Source organism: Lampris incognitus, chromosome 11, assembly GCF_029633865.1.
Source record: "Lampris incognitus isolate fLamInc1 chromosome 11, fLamInc1.hap2, whole genome shotgun sequence".
In the NCBI taxonomy this organism is placed as follows: domain Eukaryota; kingdom Metazoa; phylum Chordata; class Actinopteri; order Lampriformes; family Lampridae; genus Lampris; species Lampris incognitus.
Window position 1 is genome coordinate 1,867,448 of NC_079221.1, and position 22,001 is coordinate 1,889,448.

At 50.4% G+C, this 22,001-nt stretch overlaps 2 protein-coding genes across 10 annotated transcripts in view; one reads left to right on the forward strand and one right to left on the reverse strand.

Annotated features, from left to right (window-relative positions):
• The first annotated feature begins 25 nt into the window (after positions 1-25).
• Positions 26-10,973, forward strand: tmem41aa (transmembrane protein 41aa). The gene is made up of 5 exons (XM_056289681.1): positions 26-315; positions 3,329-3,479; positions 4,866-5,027; positions 5,443-5,581; positions 8,220-10,973. Exons 1-5 carry the CDS (start codon positions 140-142, stop codon positions 8,423-8,425), a joined length of 834 nt encoding a protein of 277 aa, XP_056145656.1. The 5' UTR covers positions 26-139; the 3' UTR covers positions 8,426-10,973.
• A 5,367-nt stretch (positions 10,974-16,340) lies between these two features.
• The window catches only part of igf2bp2a (insulin-like growth factor 2 mRNA binding protein 2a), a 116,190-nt gene continuing 110,529 nt past the window's right edge, over positions 16,341-22,001 (reverse strand). For all 9 annotated transcript variants that reach the window (XM_056289239.1, XM_056289238.1, XM_056289237.1 and 6 more), the window contains 4 exons: positions 19,943-20,017; positions 19,470-19,601; positions 19,153-19,266; positions 16,341-17,356 (listed from right to left, as the gene is read on the reverse strand). In XM_056289239.1, the coding sequence (XP_056145214.1) occupies positions 17,258-17,356; positions 19,153-19,266; positions 19,470-19,601; positions 19,943-20,017 (420 nt within the window). In that variant the 3' untranslated portion in view covers positions 16,341-17,257. The remainder of the gene's footprint in view (positions 17,357-19,152; positions 19,267-19,469; positions 19,602-19,942; positions 20,018-22,001) is intronic.

Sequence of the window (22,001 nt, forward strand, 5' to 3'; positions counted from 1 at the left end):
ACCGTGCCCCCACCCCCACCCCAGCGTGTTCCATCGGATGTGAGGTTGCTGCAGCTGCTGGGTGCACCCGCGTTTGCTGTCCCCTTCCACAGTAGCGGTTACGAGGTTCCGCCGCCTGGCGCGTCAGGTGCCCCTGACTATGCGCTCCCTCGCGGGTTTGATCGCCGTCGTCGCTGCCGCCACCTTGTATCTGTACTTCCTGTCCTTACACCTCCCCGCAGCACCGCCGCTGCTGCGGCCCGGCGCTCCACACCAGGATGGGGGCACGGCAGACACCACTCCACCCGGTGACTCTTCCGAAGGACAACGCAGCAGGTGGGCTACCGGGACCGCCTGGGCTCTTCAGCCCGCAGCAGAGGCGGCGCTTCGTACCTGACGCGTCACACGTTAGAAACCGCTGCCAAGCGGATATACGCGGTGCTGGCTGCAAGCGCGTCTTTCAGCCGTTGGGTTGTCTTGGTGACGTGTGTCCGTCGGTCGTTGTGTTGGTGACGTGTGTCCGTCGGTCGTTGTCTTGGTGACGTGTGTCCGTCGGTCGTTGTGTTGGTGACGTGTGTCCGTCGGTCGTTGTGTTGGTGACGTGTGTCCGTTGGGTTGTCTTGGTGACGTGTGTCCGTCGGTCGTTGTGTTGGTGACGTGTGTCCGTCGGTCGTTGTGTTGGTGACGGAGATCTTGCGTAATGATTTGGCCCATCGGCACGGGTCATATTGTTAGGTTGTGTCGTTTCACATCAGCTGTTTTTAATGTGTTGGCGTTATGAAGTCACTCCGTGCTGGGGGTGGTTAGAAAGGCTCCTGGTTAAACAGGGACGTGCAGCAAGGACGCAGGAGGTCTATGCAGAAGGGTGGAGACTGGGGAGCTGTGAACCAGTCCGTGCGCCCTCCTCCCTGAGGGGCTGCACCACTGAAACCCGGAAAAGACCTTCTGACACGTCCAGCTGTAGTGTGTGTGTGTGTGTGTGTGTGTGTGTGTGTGTGTGTGTGTGTGTGTGTGTTCCCTCCCGATGCCTGTATGAATAAAATACAGCCCCCCCCCCCACAGGACCCGCCTGCTTCCGCAGCCCCCAAAACGAAACAAACAGAACATGGTCAAACATTATCCACAAACAACCCAATGAATAGGCAGCGATGATGATGATGATGATGATGAAGATATTGATCATGACCCACACAAAAATGCGAGATTAGACCTCGTAAGAGATGTGGCGTGTGGTGTGGCGTGGTGTGGCGTGGTGTGGCGTGATGTGGCGTGATGTGGCGTGATGTGGCGTGTTGTGGCCTGGTGTGGCGTGTTGTGGCGTGATGTGGCGTGTTGTGGCGTGATGTGGCGTGGTGTGGCCTGGTGTGGCGTGTTGTGGCGTGATGTGGCGTGGTGTGGCGTGATGTGGCGTGATGTGGCGTGATGTGGCGTGATGTGGTGGCGTGTTGAGGCCTGGTGTGGCGTGGTGTGGCATGGTGTGGTGGCGTGTTGAGGCGTGGTGTGGCGTGTTGTGGCGTGATGTGGCATGGTGTGGTGGCGTGGTGAGGCGTGGTGTGGCGTGGTGTGGCGTGTTGTGGCGTGATGTGGCGTGGTGTGGCCTGGTGTGGTGGCGTGGTGAGGCGTGATGTGGCGTGATGTGACATGGTGTGGTGAAGTGTTGAGGCTTGTTGAGGCTTGTTGAGGCTTGTTGAGGCTTGTTGAGGCGTGGTGTGGCGTGATGTGGCATGGTGTGGCCTGGTGTGGCGTGATGTGGCATGGTGTGGCCTGGTGTGGTGTGATGTGGCCTGGTGTGGCCTGGTGTGGTGTGATGTGGCGTGATGTGGCATGGTGTGGTGGCGTGTTGAGGCGTGGTGTGGCGTGTTGTGGCGTGATGTGGCATGGTGTGGTGGCGTGTTGAGGCGTGGTGTGGCGTGTTGTGGCGTGATGTGGCATGGTGTGGTGGCGTGTTGAGGCGTGGTGTGGCGTGTTGTGGCGTGATGTGGCCTGGTGTGGCGTGGTGTGTTGTGGCGTGATGTGGCCTGGTGTGGTGTGGAGTGGCGTGATGTGGCGTGGTGTGGTGGCGTGTTGTGGCGTGGTGTGGCGTGATGTGGCGTGGTGTGTTGTGGCGTGATGTGGCCTGGTGTGGTGTGGAGTGGCGTGATGTGGCGTGGTGTGGCGTGTTGTGGCGTGATGTGGCCTGGTGTGGCGTGGTGTGGTGTGGAGTGGCGTGATGTGGCCTGGTGTGGTGTGGAGTGGCGTGATGTGGCGTGGTGTGGTGGCGTGTTGTGGCCTGGTGTGGCGTGGAGTGGCGTGGTGTGGCGTGTTGTGGCGTGGTGTGGCCTGGTGTGGCGTGGTGTGGCGTGTTGTGGCGTGGTGTGGCCTGGTGTGGCGTGGTGTGGCGTGTTGTGGCGTGATGTGGCCTGGTGTGGCGTGGAGTGGCGTGGTGTGGCGTGTTGTGGCGTGGTGTGGCCTGGTGTGGCGTGGTGTGGCGTGTTGTGGCGTGATGTGGCCTGGTGTGGTGTGGAGTGGCGTGGTGTGGCGTGTTGTGGCGTGGTGTGGCCTGGTGTGGCGTGGAGTGGCGTGGTGTGGCCTGGTGTGGCGTGGAGTGGCGTGGTGTGGCGTGTTGTGGCGTGATGTGGCCTGGTGTGGCGTGGAGTGGCGTGGTGTGGCGTGTTGTGGCGTGGTGTGGCCTGGTGTGGCGTGGAGTGACATGATATGGCGTGGTGTGGCATGGTGTGGCGTGATGTGGCGTGATGTGGCGTGGAGTGGCGTGGTGTGGCGTGTTGTGGCGTGGTGTGGCCTGGTGTGGCGTGGTGTGGCCTGGTGTGGCGTGGAGTGACATGATATGGCGTGGTGTGGCCTGGTGTGGCATGGTGTGGCCTGGTGTGGCGTGGAGTGACATGATATGGCGTGGTGTGGCATGGTGTGGCGTGATGTGGCGTGGTGTGGCGTGTTGTGGCGTGGTGTGGCCTGGTGTGGCGTGGAGTGGCGTGGTGTGGCCTGGTGTGGCGTGGAGTGGCGTGGTGTGGCGTGTTGTGGCGTGGTGTGGCATGGTGTGGCGTGGTGTGGCGTGGAGTGGCGTGGAGTGGCGTGGTGTGGCGTGTTGTGGCGTGGTGTGGCCTGGTGTGGCGTGGTGTGGCCTGGTGTGGCGTGGAGTGACATGATATGGCGTGGTGTGGCATGGTGTGGCGTGATGTGGCGTGGTGTGGCGTGTTGTGGCGTGGTGTGGCGTGTTGTGGCGTGGTGTGGCCTGGTGTGGCGTGGAGTGACATGATATGGCGTGGTGTGGCATGGTGTGGCGTGATGTGCGGACGGAAGATGGGAGACGAGCGGAGAGCTCACCGGCCGAGTGTTGCTGTCCTCCTCACAGGCTGAAGTTCCCGGCGGACCTGGAGGAGCTGAGGGAGCTGGCGGAGCTGCTGCACTTCTACAAGACGGAGCACACAGGATACGTCCTGCTGCTCTTCTGCAGCGCCTATCTCTACAAGCAGTCCTTTGCCATCCCCGGCTCATCGTTCCTGGTAGGGAGAGCACTTTGGGGGTTGTTTAATGCTGGATATTACAACAACAACAACAACAACAACAACAACAACTTAGTTTTGTATAGCGCCTTTCAAGGCGCCCAAGGACGCTGACAAGTCAAATAGGCAGAGTTAGTCCACATATGTGCACCACGTGTTTGTTGTTCATGGACAAACAACATGATTAGTTTTTCTGTGAGTTATGGTATTGCTTCTCAACCTGGGGGTCGGGACCCCTAAGGCGGTCGTGCGATAATGTCCAGGGGTCGCCAGATGGATGTGGACCAACAAAGAAAAGGAGATATTTTAGACAGGGGGATGTTTTGTCATTACTTCACCTGTACCAGTGATACACTTTGCTTCAGAATAGCTGTCATTGCATGTGTTTGTGGGAGTCACAGTGTGTGTGTGTCTGTGTGTGTGTGTGTGTGTGCGTGCGCGCACATGAGGTTCTCCTATTTCAGTTAATCTAAAGACACCAATTAACGCCACAATCGAATAAGTGGTTTTTGTGTCCATGAGCAAAGCAGTGGTCTTCCTGTGTGGGTCTGGTAGCGTTCATGTGTTACGCTAATCCCTGAACAGGCTCGAGCAGACAGCTTATGGGGTGTTGTGAGTTAAATGTTCCCATGCTATGGGGGGGGGGTCATGAACACCAACCTGATTATTCTGGGGGGGGGGGGGGTCATGAACACCAACCTGATTATTCTGGGGGGGGGGGGTCATGAACACCAACCTGATTATTCTGGGGGGGGGGTCATGAACACCAACCTGATTATTCTGGGAGGAGGGGGTCATGAACACCAACCTGATTATTCTGGGGGGGGGTCATGAACACCAACCTGATTATTCTGGGGGGGGGGGTCATGAACACCAACCTGATTATTCTGGGGGGGGGGTCATGAACACCAACCTGATTATTCTGGGGGGGGGGTCATGAACACCAACCTGATTATTCTGGGGGGGGGGTCATGAACACCAACCTGATTATTCTGGGAGGAGGGGGGGGGTCATGAACACCAACCTGATTATTCTGGGAGGAGGGGGGGGTCATGAACACCAACCTGATTATTCTGGGAGGAGGGGGGGGTCATGAACACCAACCTGATTATTCTGGGGGGGGGGGGTCATGGCTTGAAAAGGGTGAGAAGCAGTGATTTAGGGGAGATGACACGTCGGGTTAAATCTCTGAAAACTGTGTGTAAAGAAGAGCTCCTTCATTGGATTAAGGGTTACCTGTCTTTCACCCAAAGGGGGCGTCTGTCAAAGGCGTCACTCGTGACCTTCGTTCCTCTTTTTCTGAATAACATACGTACTTTCTACATAACATTGGTGGAGCAGCTATACGTTGGTTACATGCTGTCTTCGTGTCGTGTCGTTGCCCAGAACATCCTTGCAGGGGCTCTCTTTGGACCACACGAAGGGCTGCTGCTGGCTTGTGTGCTCACCACTGCAGGCTCCACCATGTGCTATCTGCTGTCCCGAGCCTTTGGGAAACACCACATCGTCAACCTCTTCCCTGACAAGGTCTCAATGCTGCAGAGGAAGGTAGGTCTCCGATGCCATACGTATAAGGGGGATCTTGTTTCCTTGTCAATGTCTTGGCAAATATTTGTTGAATTTGCCCTGTGAATCTTCATTTAACAGTATGTGAAAAGGTCACGACCACTGAATGACACCAACGCTTGATTAGAGTATTTTTGATCTGCTATTTCGTCACCAATGTCAGCGTGAAACGATAAGCCAAGGTTACAAGAAATGGAGTGCTGTTTGGCTTGCTGACATACTCCATCTTTTGGTAATAACTCTGTCATTTCCAATGGATGGAGGTAAAAAAAATATTCTACATCATTAGAAAACAATGTGCCACTCAAAGGAGAGTAAAAAGAAATGAAGCAAGTCTGCGCTGTTGCCTCGCTGAGAGTACACGCTGCAAATCTAACACCGACTCTTGCTCCGCAAGGTGGAGGAGAACCAGGACTGTTTGTTCTTCTTCCTGCTCTTCCTGAGGTTCTTTCCCATGACCCCCAACTGGTTCCTAAACATGTCCGCCCCCATCGTCAACATCCCTGTCATGTTCTTCTTCTGTTCCGTCTTTATCGGTAAGCACAGAGCCGCATCCCGCTGCTGCACAGCGTTACTTCATAGCAACCATGTCCACAAGTGGTGTTTTCAACCTTTGGCACGGTTCCACTATCATGTGTTGGGGTTTAGAGACTGGGCGACAGACATCTGACACCAGGTTTGTGTAAAGTCTAGTGCTTCTCTGTCTCCCTTTCTTGTTGTCTTGGTGTGTAGCGTAATGCTTACAGGTGTGTGTGTGTAATTTGGGGGTGTTCCTGAAGCACAGCATGATTAGTGAATATCAGGGGACTGCTGGGTGTAGTGACTCGTATGAAGTGAGTGAGTGAAAGCCCCCAATCCCCTAAGTTCTGCATTCAGAAACTCAGAAGCTGGGCCAGCGGGGGGGGGGGGGGGGGTTAAGGCCCCGGCCCCTAGAAGACTCGCCTCGCCTCGCCTCGCCTGTGCCGTTCTTAGAGAAGGACGCTGCGATGGCAGCACAAGTGTGAACCACGTGAACCGCTGCGCCAAAATGGAAAATGATTCAATTAAGCAGAAGCAACCGTGAGGCGAGAGACCTCTGCACCGCTGTTTGGGGAGAAGAAGCGACGTTAGTGGGTGAACTCCGGAAATGAGGAGTCTCGAGCCGCATATATTTGAAAAGCAGCACGGTTTCAGACTCACTGGAGGGCGGGGCTGGAGGCGGGGCGGGGCTGGAGATGGTGCGGGGCTGGAGGTGGTGCGGGGCTGGAGGCGGGGCGGGGCTGGAGACGGGGCGGGGCTGGAGACGGGGCGGGGCTGGAGGCGGAGCTGGAGACGGTGCGGAGCTGGAGACGGTGCGGGGCTGGAGGCGGGGCCGGGCTGGAGACGGTGCGGGGCTGGAGACGGTGCGGGGCTGGAGGCGGGGCGGGGCTGGAGACGGGGCGGGGCTGGAGGCGGAGCTGGAGACGGTGCGGAGCTGGAGACGGTGCGGGGCTGGAGGCGGGGCCGGGCTGGAGGCGGTGCGGGGCTGGAGACGGTGCGGGGCTGGAGGCGGGGCCGGGCTGGAGGTGGTGCAGAGCTGGAGACGGTGCGGGGCTGGAGGCGGTGCGGGGCTGGAGGCGGGGCCGGGCTGGAGACGGGGCCGGGCTGGAGGCAGTGCGTCGCCGCCCTGGCCTTCTTTTGTTTTTTTTATTCATGACGTACAAAAATCCCAACCAGTCACCGGTCATGACTAGACCGCAGGAAGTCCCAACGTAGATAGACGTAGATAAGTCCCAACCTGTCATGACGTAGATAAGTCCCAACCTGTCATGACGTAATAAGTCCCAACCTGTCATGACGTAGATAAGTCCCAACCTGTCATGACGTAGATAAGTCCCAACCTGTCATGACGTAATAAGTCCCAACCTGTCATGACGTAGATAAGTCCCAACCTGTCATGACGTTATAAGTCCCAACCTGTCATGACGTTATAAGTCCCAACCTGTCATGACGTAATAAGTCCCAACCTGTCATGACGTAGATAAGTCCCAACCGGTCATGACGTAGATAAGTCCCAACCTGTCATGACGTAGATAAGTCTCAACCGGTCATGACGTAGATAAGTCCCAACCTGTCATGACGTAATAAGTCCCAACCTGTCATGACGTAGATAAGTCCCAACCGGTCATGACGTAGATAAGTCCCAACCTGTCATGACGTAGATAAGTCCCAACCTGTCATGACGTAGATAAGTCCCAACCTGTCATGACGTAATAAGTCCCAACCTGTCATGACGTAGATAAGTCCCAACCTGTCATGACGTTATAAGTCCCAACCGGTCATGACGTAGATAAGTCCCAACCGGTCATAACATAATAAGTCCCAACCTGTCATGACGTAGATAAGTCCCAACCTGTCATGACGTAATAAGTCCCAACCTGTCATGACGTAGATAAGTCCCAACCTGTCATGACGTTATAAGTCCCAACCTGTCATGACGTAATAAGTCCCAACCGGTCATGACGTTATAAGTCCCAACCTGTCATGACGTAATAAGTCCCAACCTGTCATGACGTAGATAAGTCCCAACTGGTCATGACGTAGATAAGTCCCAACCTGTCATGACGTAGATAAGTCCCAACTGGTCATGACGTAGATAAGTCCCAACCTGTCATGACGTAATAAGTCCCAACCTGTCATGACGTAATAAGTCCCAACCGGTCATGACGTAGATAAGTCTCAACCTGTCATGATGTAGATAAGTCTCAACCTGTCATGACGTAGATAAGTCCCAACCGGTCGTGACGTAATAAGTCCCAACCAGTCATGACGTAGATAAGTCTCAACCTGTCATGACGTAATAAGTCCCAACCGGTCATGACGTAATAAGTCCCAACCGGTGGACTCGACGCCAGCATTGCACGGTTCCGGGCTGATCTAACAGTAGATGGCGTGTGGAGCCATTTTCAACCCATGAAATAATGATTTTTATAAATTCGGGGAGAAATGTCCACGTTAACACCAGCATTGATGTGTTTCATCACCATACAGCCATATCATCCAGTTTACAGCTCAAACACACGTTTAGTGCTCTTTAAAATGCAGAAAAGCAAGCAGGAGGGTGAATGATTTTTTTTTATTACTGTGAAGAAACATTCTCTCATCATGCCCTTTAACCTTTTGTCTCCACTGTTGCACTTCTGTCTGGCTTTGAAGGCCTTCTGCCATACAACTTCATCTGCGTCCAGACGGGCGTCATGCTGTCTGAGGTGTCGTCTCTGGACGACCTTTTCTCATGGGCGCGGCTGCTGCAGCTGCTGGCCATCGCCTGTGTGGCCCTGCTGCCTGGGGTCCTTATACGACACTACAGCCAGAGCCGGCTCAAGCTGGATGGGCCCATCACCAAGAAGAAGATCCAGTGAGTCTGCTTGGGAACGAATGAGTCACCCAGGACCCCTTTTCCCACTGTATGCCTTATCTCACCGAGTGTAATTTTCAGACATGTAGACGTGATTGGGAAATCTGCTTCAAGTGTTGAGTCTTTCTGGCTCTAGCTGCTGTGAAGATTGTGGCCACTGGGAGTCCCTGTGGGGAAAGGGACCTTTCTACTTGTAGCGCTTTGTTTTTATGGCGCTGCATAAGGATGAGAAGGTGGTGAAGTCTCTAGAAAGTGATGACATTTGAACAGGTGGACTTAAGGAACAGTATTATGTGTCACCCGGTTCTTGTGTTTCTGTGTCACAGCATCTGTCTGACCACAGTGTGCACATATCTGTATGCTGTATGTATGTACGTTTGTATGTAAATTCATCTTTATTGGGAAAGATGAAGTGAATGTGAAGGACAACTGCTGTTGTGCATGTTCCATCCACTTCCAGATCTGCTGTAACATAGACAGCCACTTATGTTAGAGACATTTTGTTGTAGTTGTGTAGAGGCTAGATTTCTTTATAAAGTGCCTACGGATGAGTCATGCAAATTTGGACTCGTTTCTCTACCTCGGAAATAAACACGTAGAACATAGAACCACCTATTGCTGTGTAAACCGGACAGTCTCAAGAAGCTTTTACGTAAATGATTTCATCCATTCATCTTACTTGCGAGTCGCCTACTGCAGCTGTGTGAAACAGACGTGGTTTCATCACATCTGCTTTATTGTGCTGGTTCCTCAATTTTGCAATAATATCTGTCCAACTGGGTTATCATCAATTTAAAATCATTGTCCAATTGATCTGGAAGTCCGGAGCCTCTTAGTTTTTGTTTTGTTTTTTTAATCACACTTCATCATTGTTCTTCTTGAAGCCCTTATCTGCCTCTTTCTGCCTTGCTCTGTGGCCCACATGGTACCGCAGCTTCTGCACGGTGCATTGCTGTTTATATCTCGGTATTCATCCTGCCTTTTTTGGGGAGGTCACTTTGGGTTAACGTGTTACTGTCATACTGGTGTTCAGATGACCTCAATTCTTTTAGTGTATTGTAAAGAAAATCAAGCAAGACGTTGGTAATTGTGATGCTATGAAATAATAAAGAGAACATGCTGTCACACAGAAAGAAGTGCAGGTGTTATGACGAGTCCAGTGAAGACAGAGAAGTAAACGGGTTCTTTGAAATACTCTTTATTGCTCAGATCCAGGTTGGTCAGCAATACAGTTCACTCACAACTCAAAACAACAGCACGGCTGTTACCAGCGGCATGGATCCAATGAGATGTAGTGTAAATGGATCATCTCTGTCCAACACACAATCACTAATCAACTTAAGTAATTTCTGACCTGTTGGCTCATGGGAAATGTAGGACTTAAGGTTTCTCAAGCACTGAGGGGACAAAGAAACCTCCCAATGTTGAGCTGAAGTTTAGAAACAGATCTATCCCACAAAAAAATAAAAATACTGCAAGTCTAGGACTATGTGTGTGTGATATGTAGTACATACTGGATAACCCATCGCATTTCTCATGCAATGCTTTGTATTTTCTCGTCACACAACAAACTAGGACAAAAACACTCCTGTGGTTCTGCATATGACAGGCTGGAGAATAAACTTGTTCCTCAGCCAAAATATATGCCAACATTTGCAACGAATGCCCTCTGTTCTGTTCTGTTCTGTTCGCTCCAAAAGACAGAAAAATACAAAGTGTTAACAGCCTTTATCAGACCTGCATACTGTCTGTCAGAAACCTTCCTTGTTGAACAGTCAGCATCTACTTTTCGTGTTACTCATGCATTACTTGCATATACTGCTTCTCACATTTGTTCAGATGCAGAATAGGATTCCATCTCAAGTTAACAGCTAGTACTGGTGATCTCAAAGGAATGAATATAAAAGCAAAGATTCCCAGCAACTTTTTCAGTCTATATTTATCAGTGTAGATGACAAGCCAACTAGATTACCAGGAGACAGAAAAACTAACAAACTAACCCACCACTACGGGATATGAGAGACTAATACTGTCATTTCTGTGTGACTGGTTAAATGGTTGTCAGGTGCAGAGTATTCATATCTAGCACACCTCACAAAACGCCAATCTTTAGAGAAAAAAAAGAGTTCACTACCATCTCATAAGGTTTCACCCCAAAACGCTGTTGGTAACAGATGCCTCTACAATGTGGCTTCCTCCAACGCCATCTGCAGACGCTAACAAGCATGGCTCACACTGGATGCACCGCTCACCCCACCATCATGAAACCTGCCATCTCAATCTAGAGGGAATCATAGCATACCCAAACCTATACCTAGACATGAAAGCACAAAACACACATGAGACAGAGGTTTGAAAAGAAAAAAAAGAATCCATCCTCTCTGTTAAAAAAAACAAACAAAATAAAACGGGCTTAAAAGTTGTTTTTTAAACTGCTCTACCATGTGGATGAACTGACATACCCATGTCTTGCTTTTTTTTATAATAGTCAAGCAAACCATTACAAAGATTGAACAAATGGCCGAGGTGCTATGGTAACATCCATGATCTCCATGTCTACCGCGGCCAAGATGACCACTACTCGCCTTATTCACCTCGCCGCCATGTCTGGTTAACTCACATCATGAGGGGGATGAGACAGGGAAGTGCCATAGTCTGCAGTGTTGAAACTCCAGAATAAAAATACAATTTCAAGAGTAGGACGGATAATAACCACAGCTGGAAATCCCCTCATGAGCATGGCGGCTACACAGCCAGCTACATAGCCAGCTACACAGATAGCTACACAGCTAGCCAGCTACACAGCCAGCTACACAGATAGCTACACAGCTAGCCAGCTACACAGCTAGCCAGCTACACAGCCTGCTGTACAGCCAACTACACAGCCAGCTACACAGCCTGCTGTACAGCCAACTACACAGCCAGCTACACAGCCAGCTACACAGCCAGCTACACAGATAGCTACACAGCCAGCTGTACAGCCAGCTACACAGCCTGCTGTACAGCCAACTACACAGCCAGCTACACAGATAGCTACACAGCCAGCTGTACAGCCAGCTACACAGCCAGCTACACAGATAGCTACACAGCCAGCTGTACAGCCAGCTACACAGATAGCTACACAGCCTGCTGTACAGCCAGCTACACAGATAGCTACACAGCCAGCTACACAGTCTGCTGTACAGCCAGCTACACAGATAGCTACACAGCCAGCTACACAGATAGCTACACAGCCAGCTGTACAGCCAACTACACAGCCAGCTACACAGCCAGCAATACAGATAGCTACACAGCCAGCTGTACAGCCAGCTACACAGATAGCTACACAGCCAGCTACACAGCCAGCTACACAGATAGCTACACAGCCAGCTACACAGCCAGCTACACAGCCAACTGTACAGCCAGCTACACAGCTAGCTACACAGCCAGCTACACAGCCTGCTGTACAGCCAGCTACACAGCCAGCCAGCTACACAGCTAGCCAGCTACATGGGTTCAGTGCAGAGCATCATTTCCCCATGGGGATCAAGAGAGAACATCAAATACCAGAACAGTCCCCATGGCTGAGCTGTTTTCATGTTATGGTTTCTTGCTTTAGAAGGAACGCAAGTTCGCCTTCATTCATTTCATATCATGAAAACCGTGACGCTTAAACACATTTGAAGTCTTTTAATAAGGATTTTGAAATGATGATAGCCTGATTTCGCTGTCATTTTATTCCATGCTACACTTGGAATAGTATTTTTATAGTGGAGCTTTGTTTTTGTTTTTTGCTGTTTTTCTTTCTTCTTTTTAAAAAAAAGATTATTGACATGTTTAAATTCTACATACAACAGACATAAAAAAGAAAGAGCGGTAATAAAAGTTAAGAAAATGAAATAAGTTAAATACATAAATGAACGGGAGGGGGTGCTAGGGGTTCTCTGCAAGTTCTTCTATCAAGTCAGAGTTGCATGGCGGCCTTGCATGGCTCCATGAAGCTCCGTGGTGAGATCATGACAGTTCCCTGTGAAATATGAAGACGTTTGGCTGCGTATTCAGGAACCTGTTCTTATGTAAAAAGAACTTTCCACAATAAGAATTGTGTTAGTTGCCAAATCACGTGTTCCATCTTTCACAAGCATGCCAAAAATCACACCCTCTTTTTTTTAGTTCAGGGAAATAGTCGAATTTAGGGTTTAAGTTGATAGTCTACACCAGATCGATGTGTCAGCCGTTCTCCAGAAGGCCACATTCCGCTGAGAAGTTTGCAGCCCACTTCCTTTTCTTTTGGTGTAATTGGAAAGTTACAAGAATTTTGTTCTCAATTTTTCAGCTTCATCTTTGGAGAAATATTGTAAGACTGAGTTTGTTTGATGAAAATGGGTGTAATTCTTTGACCAAGGCTGTCCGGGTCGTGGCGCTGAGCAGTTTTAGACCGATGAGATAGTGTCCATTCACCAAAACAGCAGTTTTAACAGTGGAGTCTGTGGCACTTCCACGTCTAACCCCCCACCCCCCTTATGACGTCAGTCAGCCAAACATGGCGCCCAGGTGAATGAGGCGAACAGAATTCATGCGTTCGAGTATTGGCATCGCACTATGCTCAAGTGGTCGAAGGTCACAGTGTGACTCCTATGCCACGTGGGTTCAATGAGCTTTCAGCACAGGGGACCGTACCGTCCAGAACCTCGGGCACTGAGTGAGTTTAATGGACCTTTACCGCCACTCCTGGTCTGCGTCCACAGGGACAAATGATCCACTGTTTGACGATGAGCAGAAAAACCACAAGCCTCCGAATCAAGTCCTCAATAGACCAAACACCAGACCAAACACCAGACCTCACCAGACCTCACCAGACCAAACACCAGACCTCACCAGACCTCACCAGCACGCCGTGACCCAAACCTTCGCCCTACCCCGGCTTTAGTCTCAGTCAGCTAAGTCAGCCTGGGACTCTGAGAGGCCATTCCCACACTGGCGTGCAGCACAACACAAGTCTGAGGCTGCAGTGACGAGAAAGCCTCGTTTCTCTGTCGTGGTTGGTTACGAAGGAAGCATCGAGACGCTCTACGTGTCCTCCCTATGTGTCCTCCCTACGTGTCCTCCCACCACCCTCACAACGCAGGGCAGATTGTGAGTGTTGGGTTACAGATGGACAGAAAAGGATGCGTTTGTGTGACTCTATTGTTTGTGTGACTCTATCTAGTGTACATGTTTTACAGATATACTACAGTTGTGTTGTCATACACAGTGACATTTAATCCACCACTAGTCTACAGTTGATCTACATTCTACACAGAAGACCAGGATATCGCACCATGTCCACAGTCCTGTCAGTGTGTTTTTGCAGCTTCTTGTGTGCGTCTGTGTGTGTGTGTGTGTCTGTGTTTTTTTTTTTTCAAATCAACCCCAGAGTGTGTTGTTATCAAACAGCTGGTAAGATTGGGTTGGGTCATTATAAAATTCTTTTTTTTTTTTTTTACTTTTTTTTAACTTTTTTCCTCGAAAGAGCGGATAAATTTGTTCTCTTTGAAAAAAACAAAAACAAAACGAAACAAATCCTGGAGGTAAACTTGGGGAAAGTGGAGGTACAGTTGGTTTCTATCGAGGGATTTGTTTATAGGAATCTTTCCTCAGCGATAAAAGCGGTACACAACATCCACACGCAGCAGCAGCAGCAGCACGTTGCAGCAGCAGCAGCAGCAGCAGCAGCAGCAGCAGCAGCAGCAGCAGCAGCAGCAGCAGCAGCAGCACCACTTCCGGCGGGTGTGACCCCGCTACTTCCTGTCCTCCGTTCCTTCCTACTGACTTGACGTCTCACTGCTGTCGGGCGAGCGGCCGACATAGGGCGCTGCTCGGAGACCACGCGCGGACAGACGGCTCGACAGTACAAAGCTGTCACGGACCCCTCCTGCCACGCGCTGGCCGGCTGGACCTGGAGACTGGAGACTACTGTAAAGGTTTCTCTTGTTCCGTCATAGTTTTATTAAAAAAGAAAATTCAAAACGCTTAAAACCACCAGTTAACAAGGCATACAAAATGTGGAAAAGGGGAAATGAAAGATTGGACTGAGGTACCCTGAAGCCTGAGGTAGATCACAATACTGACATGCGCACTGTTCACATCCGGACCAAAGTTACGCGGTGGTTCGCTTACTGTTCTCCTATTTTTTCAGGTTTTATGATATTATTATTATCATTATCATTATTATTATTATTATTATTATTCATAGTCTAGTTTTCAAGAAAATAAAACACTTCCCTTCAAAGTAATATGGCAGTGTCCCACTGAGGAAAAAGAAAAGGACTTTGTTTTCTTTTGTTTCTTATCAATAGCTCTCATCACAAAATAGGAAAAAAATAGATCATAAATATTACTCTCTCTTTTTATATATATATACACACACGCACACACACACACACACACGCACGCACGCACGCACACACGCACACGGAGGAAGCTGTGCGTGTTGGCATTAACCTTGCGTCTGGAAGATGAAGCAGATGGGTGACGTCCGAATGGTGACAAAATAAGGCAACAAGCTCCCATGACCCCCAAAGTAAAGCACAGAGGGACACCACAACCTGCATGCCCGGCATGCTCTCACAGCCGCCAGTCAGCTTGCTCAAAAGCACTGAGGCAACAGAAAATAGCACGTGAGGGAGAGGGAGAGAGGGGGGAGACGGAGAGAGAGAGAGACGGAAGAGAGAGAGAGGGAGACAAGGGGAGGGACAGAGGGGGGAGAGAACAGTGTGGCTGGTTTGCAGCGGGGCTGGCCGGGCCAGGCGGCTGGTGGCCAGGCAGGCCAGGCGGCTGCAGGCCAGGCGGCTGGTGGCCAGGCGAGCCAGGCGGCTGCGGGCTAGGTGGCTGGTGGCCAGGCGGCTGGTGGCCAGGCAGGCCAGGCGGCTGGTGGCCAGGCGAGCCAGGCGGCTGCGGGCCAGGCGGCCGCGGACCAGGCGGCTGGTGGCCAGGTGGGCCAGGCGGCTGCGGGCCAGGCGGGCGAGGCAGCTGCGGGCCAGGTGGCTGGTGGCCAGGCGGCTGGTGGCCAGGCGGGCCAGGTGGCTGGTGGCCAGGCAGCTGGTGGCCAGGCGGCTGGTGGCCAGGCAGGCCAGGCGGCTGGTGGCCAGGCGGGCCAGGCGGCTGCGGGCCAGGTGGCTGGTGGCCAGGCGGGCCAGGCGGCTGGTGGCCAGGCGGGCCAGGCGGCTGGTGGCCAGGCGGGCCAGGCGGCTGGCTGGTGCTCGTGTAAAAGGCGGCATATGGTACATTCACAGCGGTCACGCTCCCTGACAAGAGCAGCTTGAAGCCCGACGCCGTCACGTTTGCGGTCGTGCAAGCACCAAAGGCCACGCCATGGCTCCCTCCGCAATCCCCATCCTTCTCTTCCTCACTTTCACTCGACACACCACAAGACTGTGCCCCAACCACCACCACCCACCCTGAACCCACTGTCCCAAAACCACCCCGGGTCCTTGGCTGACATTCTGCGTCGCTCCTCCTCCTCCTCACTTCCTCATAAGGCCGAGCGTGTGGTCGGTGCACATCCCTGACCGACGGGTTGACTCCTAACAAGCACCATATTGTTTTTTTTAAGACGTCAATTTCTGCTGTGATCTTTATAAGAGAGAGCCTCTAGAAACCTCTTCTCCAGTTTGTTTGATTTCTTTTTTTCTTTTCAGGACAACAAGCACGAGTGTAGAGACAGTCTACTGCACAGGAAGGGGCCGACACCGGTTGTCTGGTGGGACAAGACGAAACACAACAACAAACCCTCTCGTCTTCACCTCTGCTGAGCTGTGAGGCGGAGGTGGCGGTCAGTTCACCGTTATCAAAAGGCCGCGGAAACGAAAGACCACTGAAAACGAGTATTCCTGGGGCTTAAGAAAGAAGAGCATGCCGAGGCGAGCAATGAGACCGTGATGGCAGGTGAAGAAACGAAACAGGAAGAAAAGTGAAGCGTCAGACGTGGACTGAAGGACACATCTGGAAGGGACGTTATCCTTTGCGTTGGCACACACACAGGCTTGTTACCAAGACTCAGAACCATTTACTTTTGTGTTTCTTGGGGTGGGGGTGGGGGGGATGGGGGGGGTCTGTTTTGATTTCGCTGGCCTACAATAAGAACAAAAGAAGGGATACTACTTTAAACGGATGTCACGGCCCGAATCGTTGGGTGAAACAAACACGAATCTAAAACGCTGAAGTGGCGCCCGCCGCCGTCCCGTCCGGGTGAAGACCCGGCGGTGCGAGCTCTGGGGTGTAACAGTACACCGTCCCTACTCTGCATTAATACTGCTAAGGATGCTGAACTTCTGCAATATGAATATCGCCACCTGTTGTGAGAGAAAGTGTCCATTGTCACCCGCTCCCGCTCTAACCAGCACATCTACCACAATGCATCAACGCCCCGTCCCGAGTTAGTACGGCTCTTCGCCTGTCTGTCAGGCCTATGTTAGTCCAACTAAAGAGATAACGGTACGCAGGGCCACATATTAGTTCCTGTTTTCCTTCTTTTTTTTTTTTCTTCTTTTTTTTTTTACTGTGAAGACAACAGATGTCCAATTTTCTGCCATTTCCCACCCATCCTAATGATTTTTTTTTTTTACTTTTTTTTTTTTTACTTTTAAGTTGATTTCATCAGCTAGATTTCTCCCCTCTGTCTACCCTCGCAGGGCTGGCAGTGCACACTATGCCCTCAGCCTTTGGCTCACTCATTTCCCTCCAATGAAGTTCTTTGGTTTTGTTCCCGGTGCTGCTGGTCTGCCCTGCATGTCCCCTTGGCCTTCAATTGGATAGGTCTCTGTCCACTGGGAGGGCTACATTCAATGGCTGGTGCCCGCTGGAGCGGCCCCGCCGGTCACTTGGAGTGGTGTGGTGGCACGGGGGCGCCCTGCTGGTGCTTCTGTTCCTGCTGTTTGACCTGCTGAATGATCTCCCGGATCTTCCTCTGTGCAGTCTGGGGGAATGGATCAAACGCCACAGATTGGAGGCTCATGCAGACTCAATGTATGTCATCACAAAAACAATTAATTAATCATGTCAGCACAAAGTGCTCGTCACCCACCCAATTTCAACATACAGAAATACAGTGTACTAGCAAGTCGCATAACAGAACCCTATGTAGACATCCAGACAGGCAAACAGCTAGCCAGAAGGCTAGATAGCTAGATACAAACATACATACACTGATCAGCCAAAACATTAAAACCACCTGCCTAAGTTTGTGTAGTTCCCCCTTGTGCCGCCAAAACAGCTCTGACCCGTCAAGGCACGGACTCCACAAGACCTCTGAAGGTGTCCTCTGGTATCTGGCACCAAGACGTTAGCAGCAGATCCTTTTAAGTCCTGTCCCTGTAAGTTGTGAGGTGGGGCCTCAAACGATCAGACTTGTTTTTACACCACATCCCACAGATGCTCGATCAGATTGAGATCTGAGGAACTTGGAGGCCAAGGCAACACCTTGAACTGTTTGTGATGTTTCTCAAACCATTCCTGATCTATTTCTGCAGGGTGGCAGGGTGCATTATCCTGCTGAAAGAGACCACTGCCCTCAGGGAACACCACTGCCATGAAGGGCTGTACCTGGTCTGCAACCATGTGTAGGTAGGTGGTACGTGTCAAAGTAACATCCATATGAATGCCAGGACCCAAGGTCTCCCAGCAGAACATGTCCAGAGCATCACACTGCCTTTGCCGGCTTGCCTTCTTCCCATAGTGCATCCTGGTGCCATCTCTTTCCCAAGTAAACGACTCACTTGCACTCGGCTGTCCACATGATGTAAAAGAAAATGTGAGTCATCAGACCAGGCTGCCTTCTTCCATTGCGCCATGGTCCAGTCCTGATGCTCACGTGCACATTGTAGGTGATTTCAGTGGTGGACAGAGGTCATCGTGGGCACTCTGACCGGTCTGCAGCAACACAGCCCCATACACAGCAAGCTGTGATGCACTGTGTCCTGACACCTGTCTGTCATAGCCAGCGTTCACTTTTTCAGCAATTTGAGCTACAGTAGCTCCAGACAGGCTAGCCCTCGCTCCCCACACACATCAGTGAGTCTTGGGCGCGCCCATGCACCTGTTGCTGGTTCACCACTTATCCTTCCTTGGACCACTTTTGGTAGGTACTGACCACTGCATACCAGGAACACCCCACAAGACCTGCTGTGTTGGAGATGCTCTGACCCAGCCATTCAGCCATCACAATCTGGCCCTTGCCAAAGTCGCTCAGATCCTTACACTTATCCGTTTTCCCTGCTTCCAACACTTCAACTTCAAGAACTTACTTTTCACTTGCTGCCTAATATATCCGACACCTTGACAGGCGTCATTGTAACGAGATCTACTACTACTACTTCCGGCTGCTTCCGTTAGCGGTCGCCACAGCGGATCACCCGTTTCCATCTCTTACTGTCCTCTGCCACACCAGCCACCTGCATGTCCTCCCTCACCACATCCATAAACCTCCTCTTTGGCCTTCCTCTTTTCCTCTTGTCACGAGATAATCAATGTTATGCACTGACCTGTCAGTGGTTTTAATGTTTGACTCATCGGTGTACGTACATACATACATACATAGACAGACAGACAGTTGGATAGACTGATCAACAGATCGATAACAGAACCCTATGTAGACATACAGACAGGCAGTTAGATAGCAACATAGATAGATAGCTAGATAGACAGATAGATACAGAATTGGATGTGGGAATCTCTAATGTATGTACAGCATATCTGTATACTAGTACCACATACCTGGCTGGCAAAGAAATGCCCGCTGATTTTCACAAAGACCTCATCATTCTCGTCTGGAGTTTGGTCCCGTGGTACGATGACCTCAGCGCTAGTAAGGTTCTGCAACTCATTAACCTGCAAAGGGCACAGATGTATCAGAGGTCATGACCCTTGACCCCTAAGGCATTGCCTCACTTCCTAGAGATACTGTTTTTGGTTATGAAAAATAACAACAAATAATGAACGGAGTAAGCGCGACACCCAGTGACGGGTTTCACTTGTGAGAGATTTCAGCTTTCTGTGACTGAATTCATTCTCGGGCCTTGCCCGACACTCACTGTCTTGCCACCTTTTCCAATGACCCTGCCAGCTGCAGTTGAGGGAACCTTGATATGAGTCTCCAGTTTAACTTCCTCCTTTGCTGTGAAAAAGTTCTCTTCTTTCAGCTTACCAAATATCCTGCCTTGGGCCTGGAATATAAAGGAGGAAATAAGGCAGAGAAACGGGAGAACAGAAGTGCACGTCATCAGCCTAGGTTAACCATGAGATTCTCTATTCAAAAACAATGAATGCTACCCTGACAAAATGACTGTCGCTGTGAATGTCAAGCACAATATGGACAACTACTGAGGTAGTGAATCCTCTTACGGTCTTTGAAAAAAATGCATGGGTCTAAGCCCCAAATTATCTTCAAAATTTTACAGATGGATTTCTAGTAGTGCTCACTTTTGTTGTTTGCAGACATTTTTTTAATTCCAGTTTTTCAGAATCTCTATTCATGATGACTTAAGTTTGATACTGGGGTCTTTACCTTAAATTGAGCTTCTGGGGGCCCAGTAATGATGACCATCCTTTCAGTTACATCTGGGCTCTCTGCCGGGGCAATCTGACAGAGGGGAAGAAAGAAGGGGGAAGGACGTTTTAGAGAGTGATGGACAAAAACAGAGAGAATGTGACCGGGCAAAGTCCTGCTAAGTTCTGGTCTTGTGGTCAGCTAATGCAGTTAACCACTTCATAATCGGAGAGGCCTGGGGGCGTCCGGGTAGCATAGCGGTCTTTTCCGTTGCCTACCAACACGGGGATCTCTGGTTCAAATCCCCGTGTTACCTCCGGCTTGGTCGGGCAGTCCTACAGACACAATTGGCCGTGTCTTTGGGTGGGAAGCCGGATGTGGGTATGTGTCCTGGTCGCTGCACTTGCGCCTCCTCTGGTCGGCTGGGGCGTCTGAGGGGGAACTGGAGGGAACAGCATGATCCTCCCACGCGCTACATCCCCCTGGTGAAACTCCTCACTGTCAGGTGAAAAGAAGCGGCTGGTGACTCCACATGTATGGGAGGAGGCATGTGGTAGTCTGCAGCCCTCCCCGGATCAGCAAAGGGGGTGGAGCAGCAACCGGGATGACTCGGAAGAGTGGGGTAATTGGCCAGATACAATTGGAGAGAAAAAGGGGGAACCCCCGGGACCCCCCCCCCCAAAAATAAATCTGAGAGGCCTGCATTTAGAGCACATGACACTGCTAACACCCCAATGGCAGACTGACCTTCCCATTCCAGTTGAAATACAATGATCACTCCAAATCTAGTGCCATGAAAAATCATCTTTTCAATAATGGCCTCATACACTCCCATTCAGAAAGACAAAAGAAATTCTCTTTCTCTTCTCCATAGTGTATGAGGCTGTGTTCATACCTAACACGTTTGGTGTGGTTAAAATGAACACTATTGTGTTGCCTGTTGTAGTGTGCTCCATCTGGGCAGGTGTGAACAAGTCATTTTTATCCTGGTGCAGACCAAACAACCGCACCTAGACCATCCAAAAATGTGGGTCTTGGCCTGCTTCCAAGTCAACAGACTTGCTGTTTGTTTGTTTGTTTGCTGTTTGTTCACAGAGGGGTGGGGAATAGTTGCAATCACAGCATTGTAAGATGGTGACAGATGTACTCTTACACAGATGTACTTTTACACAGATGTACTCCAACACAGATGTACTCTTACACAGATGTACTCCAAAACAGATGTACTCTTACACAGATGTACTCTGTAAGATGGTGACAGATGTACTCTTACACAGATGTACTCCCAACACAGATGTACTCTTACACAGATGTACTTTTACACAGATGTACTCCAACACAGATGTACTCTTACACAGATGTACTCCTACACAGATGTACTCTTTAAGATGGTGACAGATGTACTCTTACACAGATGTACTTTTACACAGATGTACACCAACACAGATGTACTCTTACACAGATGTACTCTTACACAGATGTACTTTTACACAGATGTACTCCAACACAGATGTACTCTTACACAGATGTACTCCTACACAGATGTACTCTGTAAGATGGTGACAGATGTACTCTTACACAGATGTACTTTTACACAGATGTACTCCAACACAGATGTACTCTTACACAGATGTACTCTGGCACAGATGTACTCTTACACAGATGTACTCTGTAAGATGGTGACAGATGTACTCTTACACAGATGTACACTACCGTTCAAAAGTTTGGGATCACCCAAACAATTTTGTGTTTTCCATGAAAAGTCACACTTATTCACCACCATATGTTGTGAAATGAATAGAAAATAGAGTCAAGACATTGACAAGGTTAGAAATAATGATTTGTATTTGAAATAAGATTTTTTTTACATCAAACTTTGCTTTCGTCAAAGAATCCTCCATTTGCAGCAATTACAGCATTGCAGACCTTTGGCATTCTAGCTGTTAATTTGTTGAGGTAATCTGGAGAAATTGCACCCCACGCTTCCAGAAGCAGCTCCCACAAGTTGGATTGGTTGGATGGGCACTTCTTTGAGCAGATTGAGTTTCTGGAGCATCACATTTGTGGGGTCAATTAA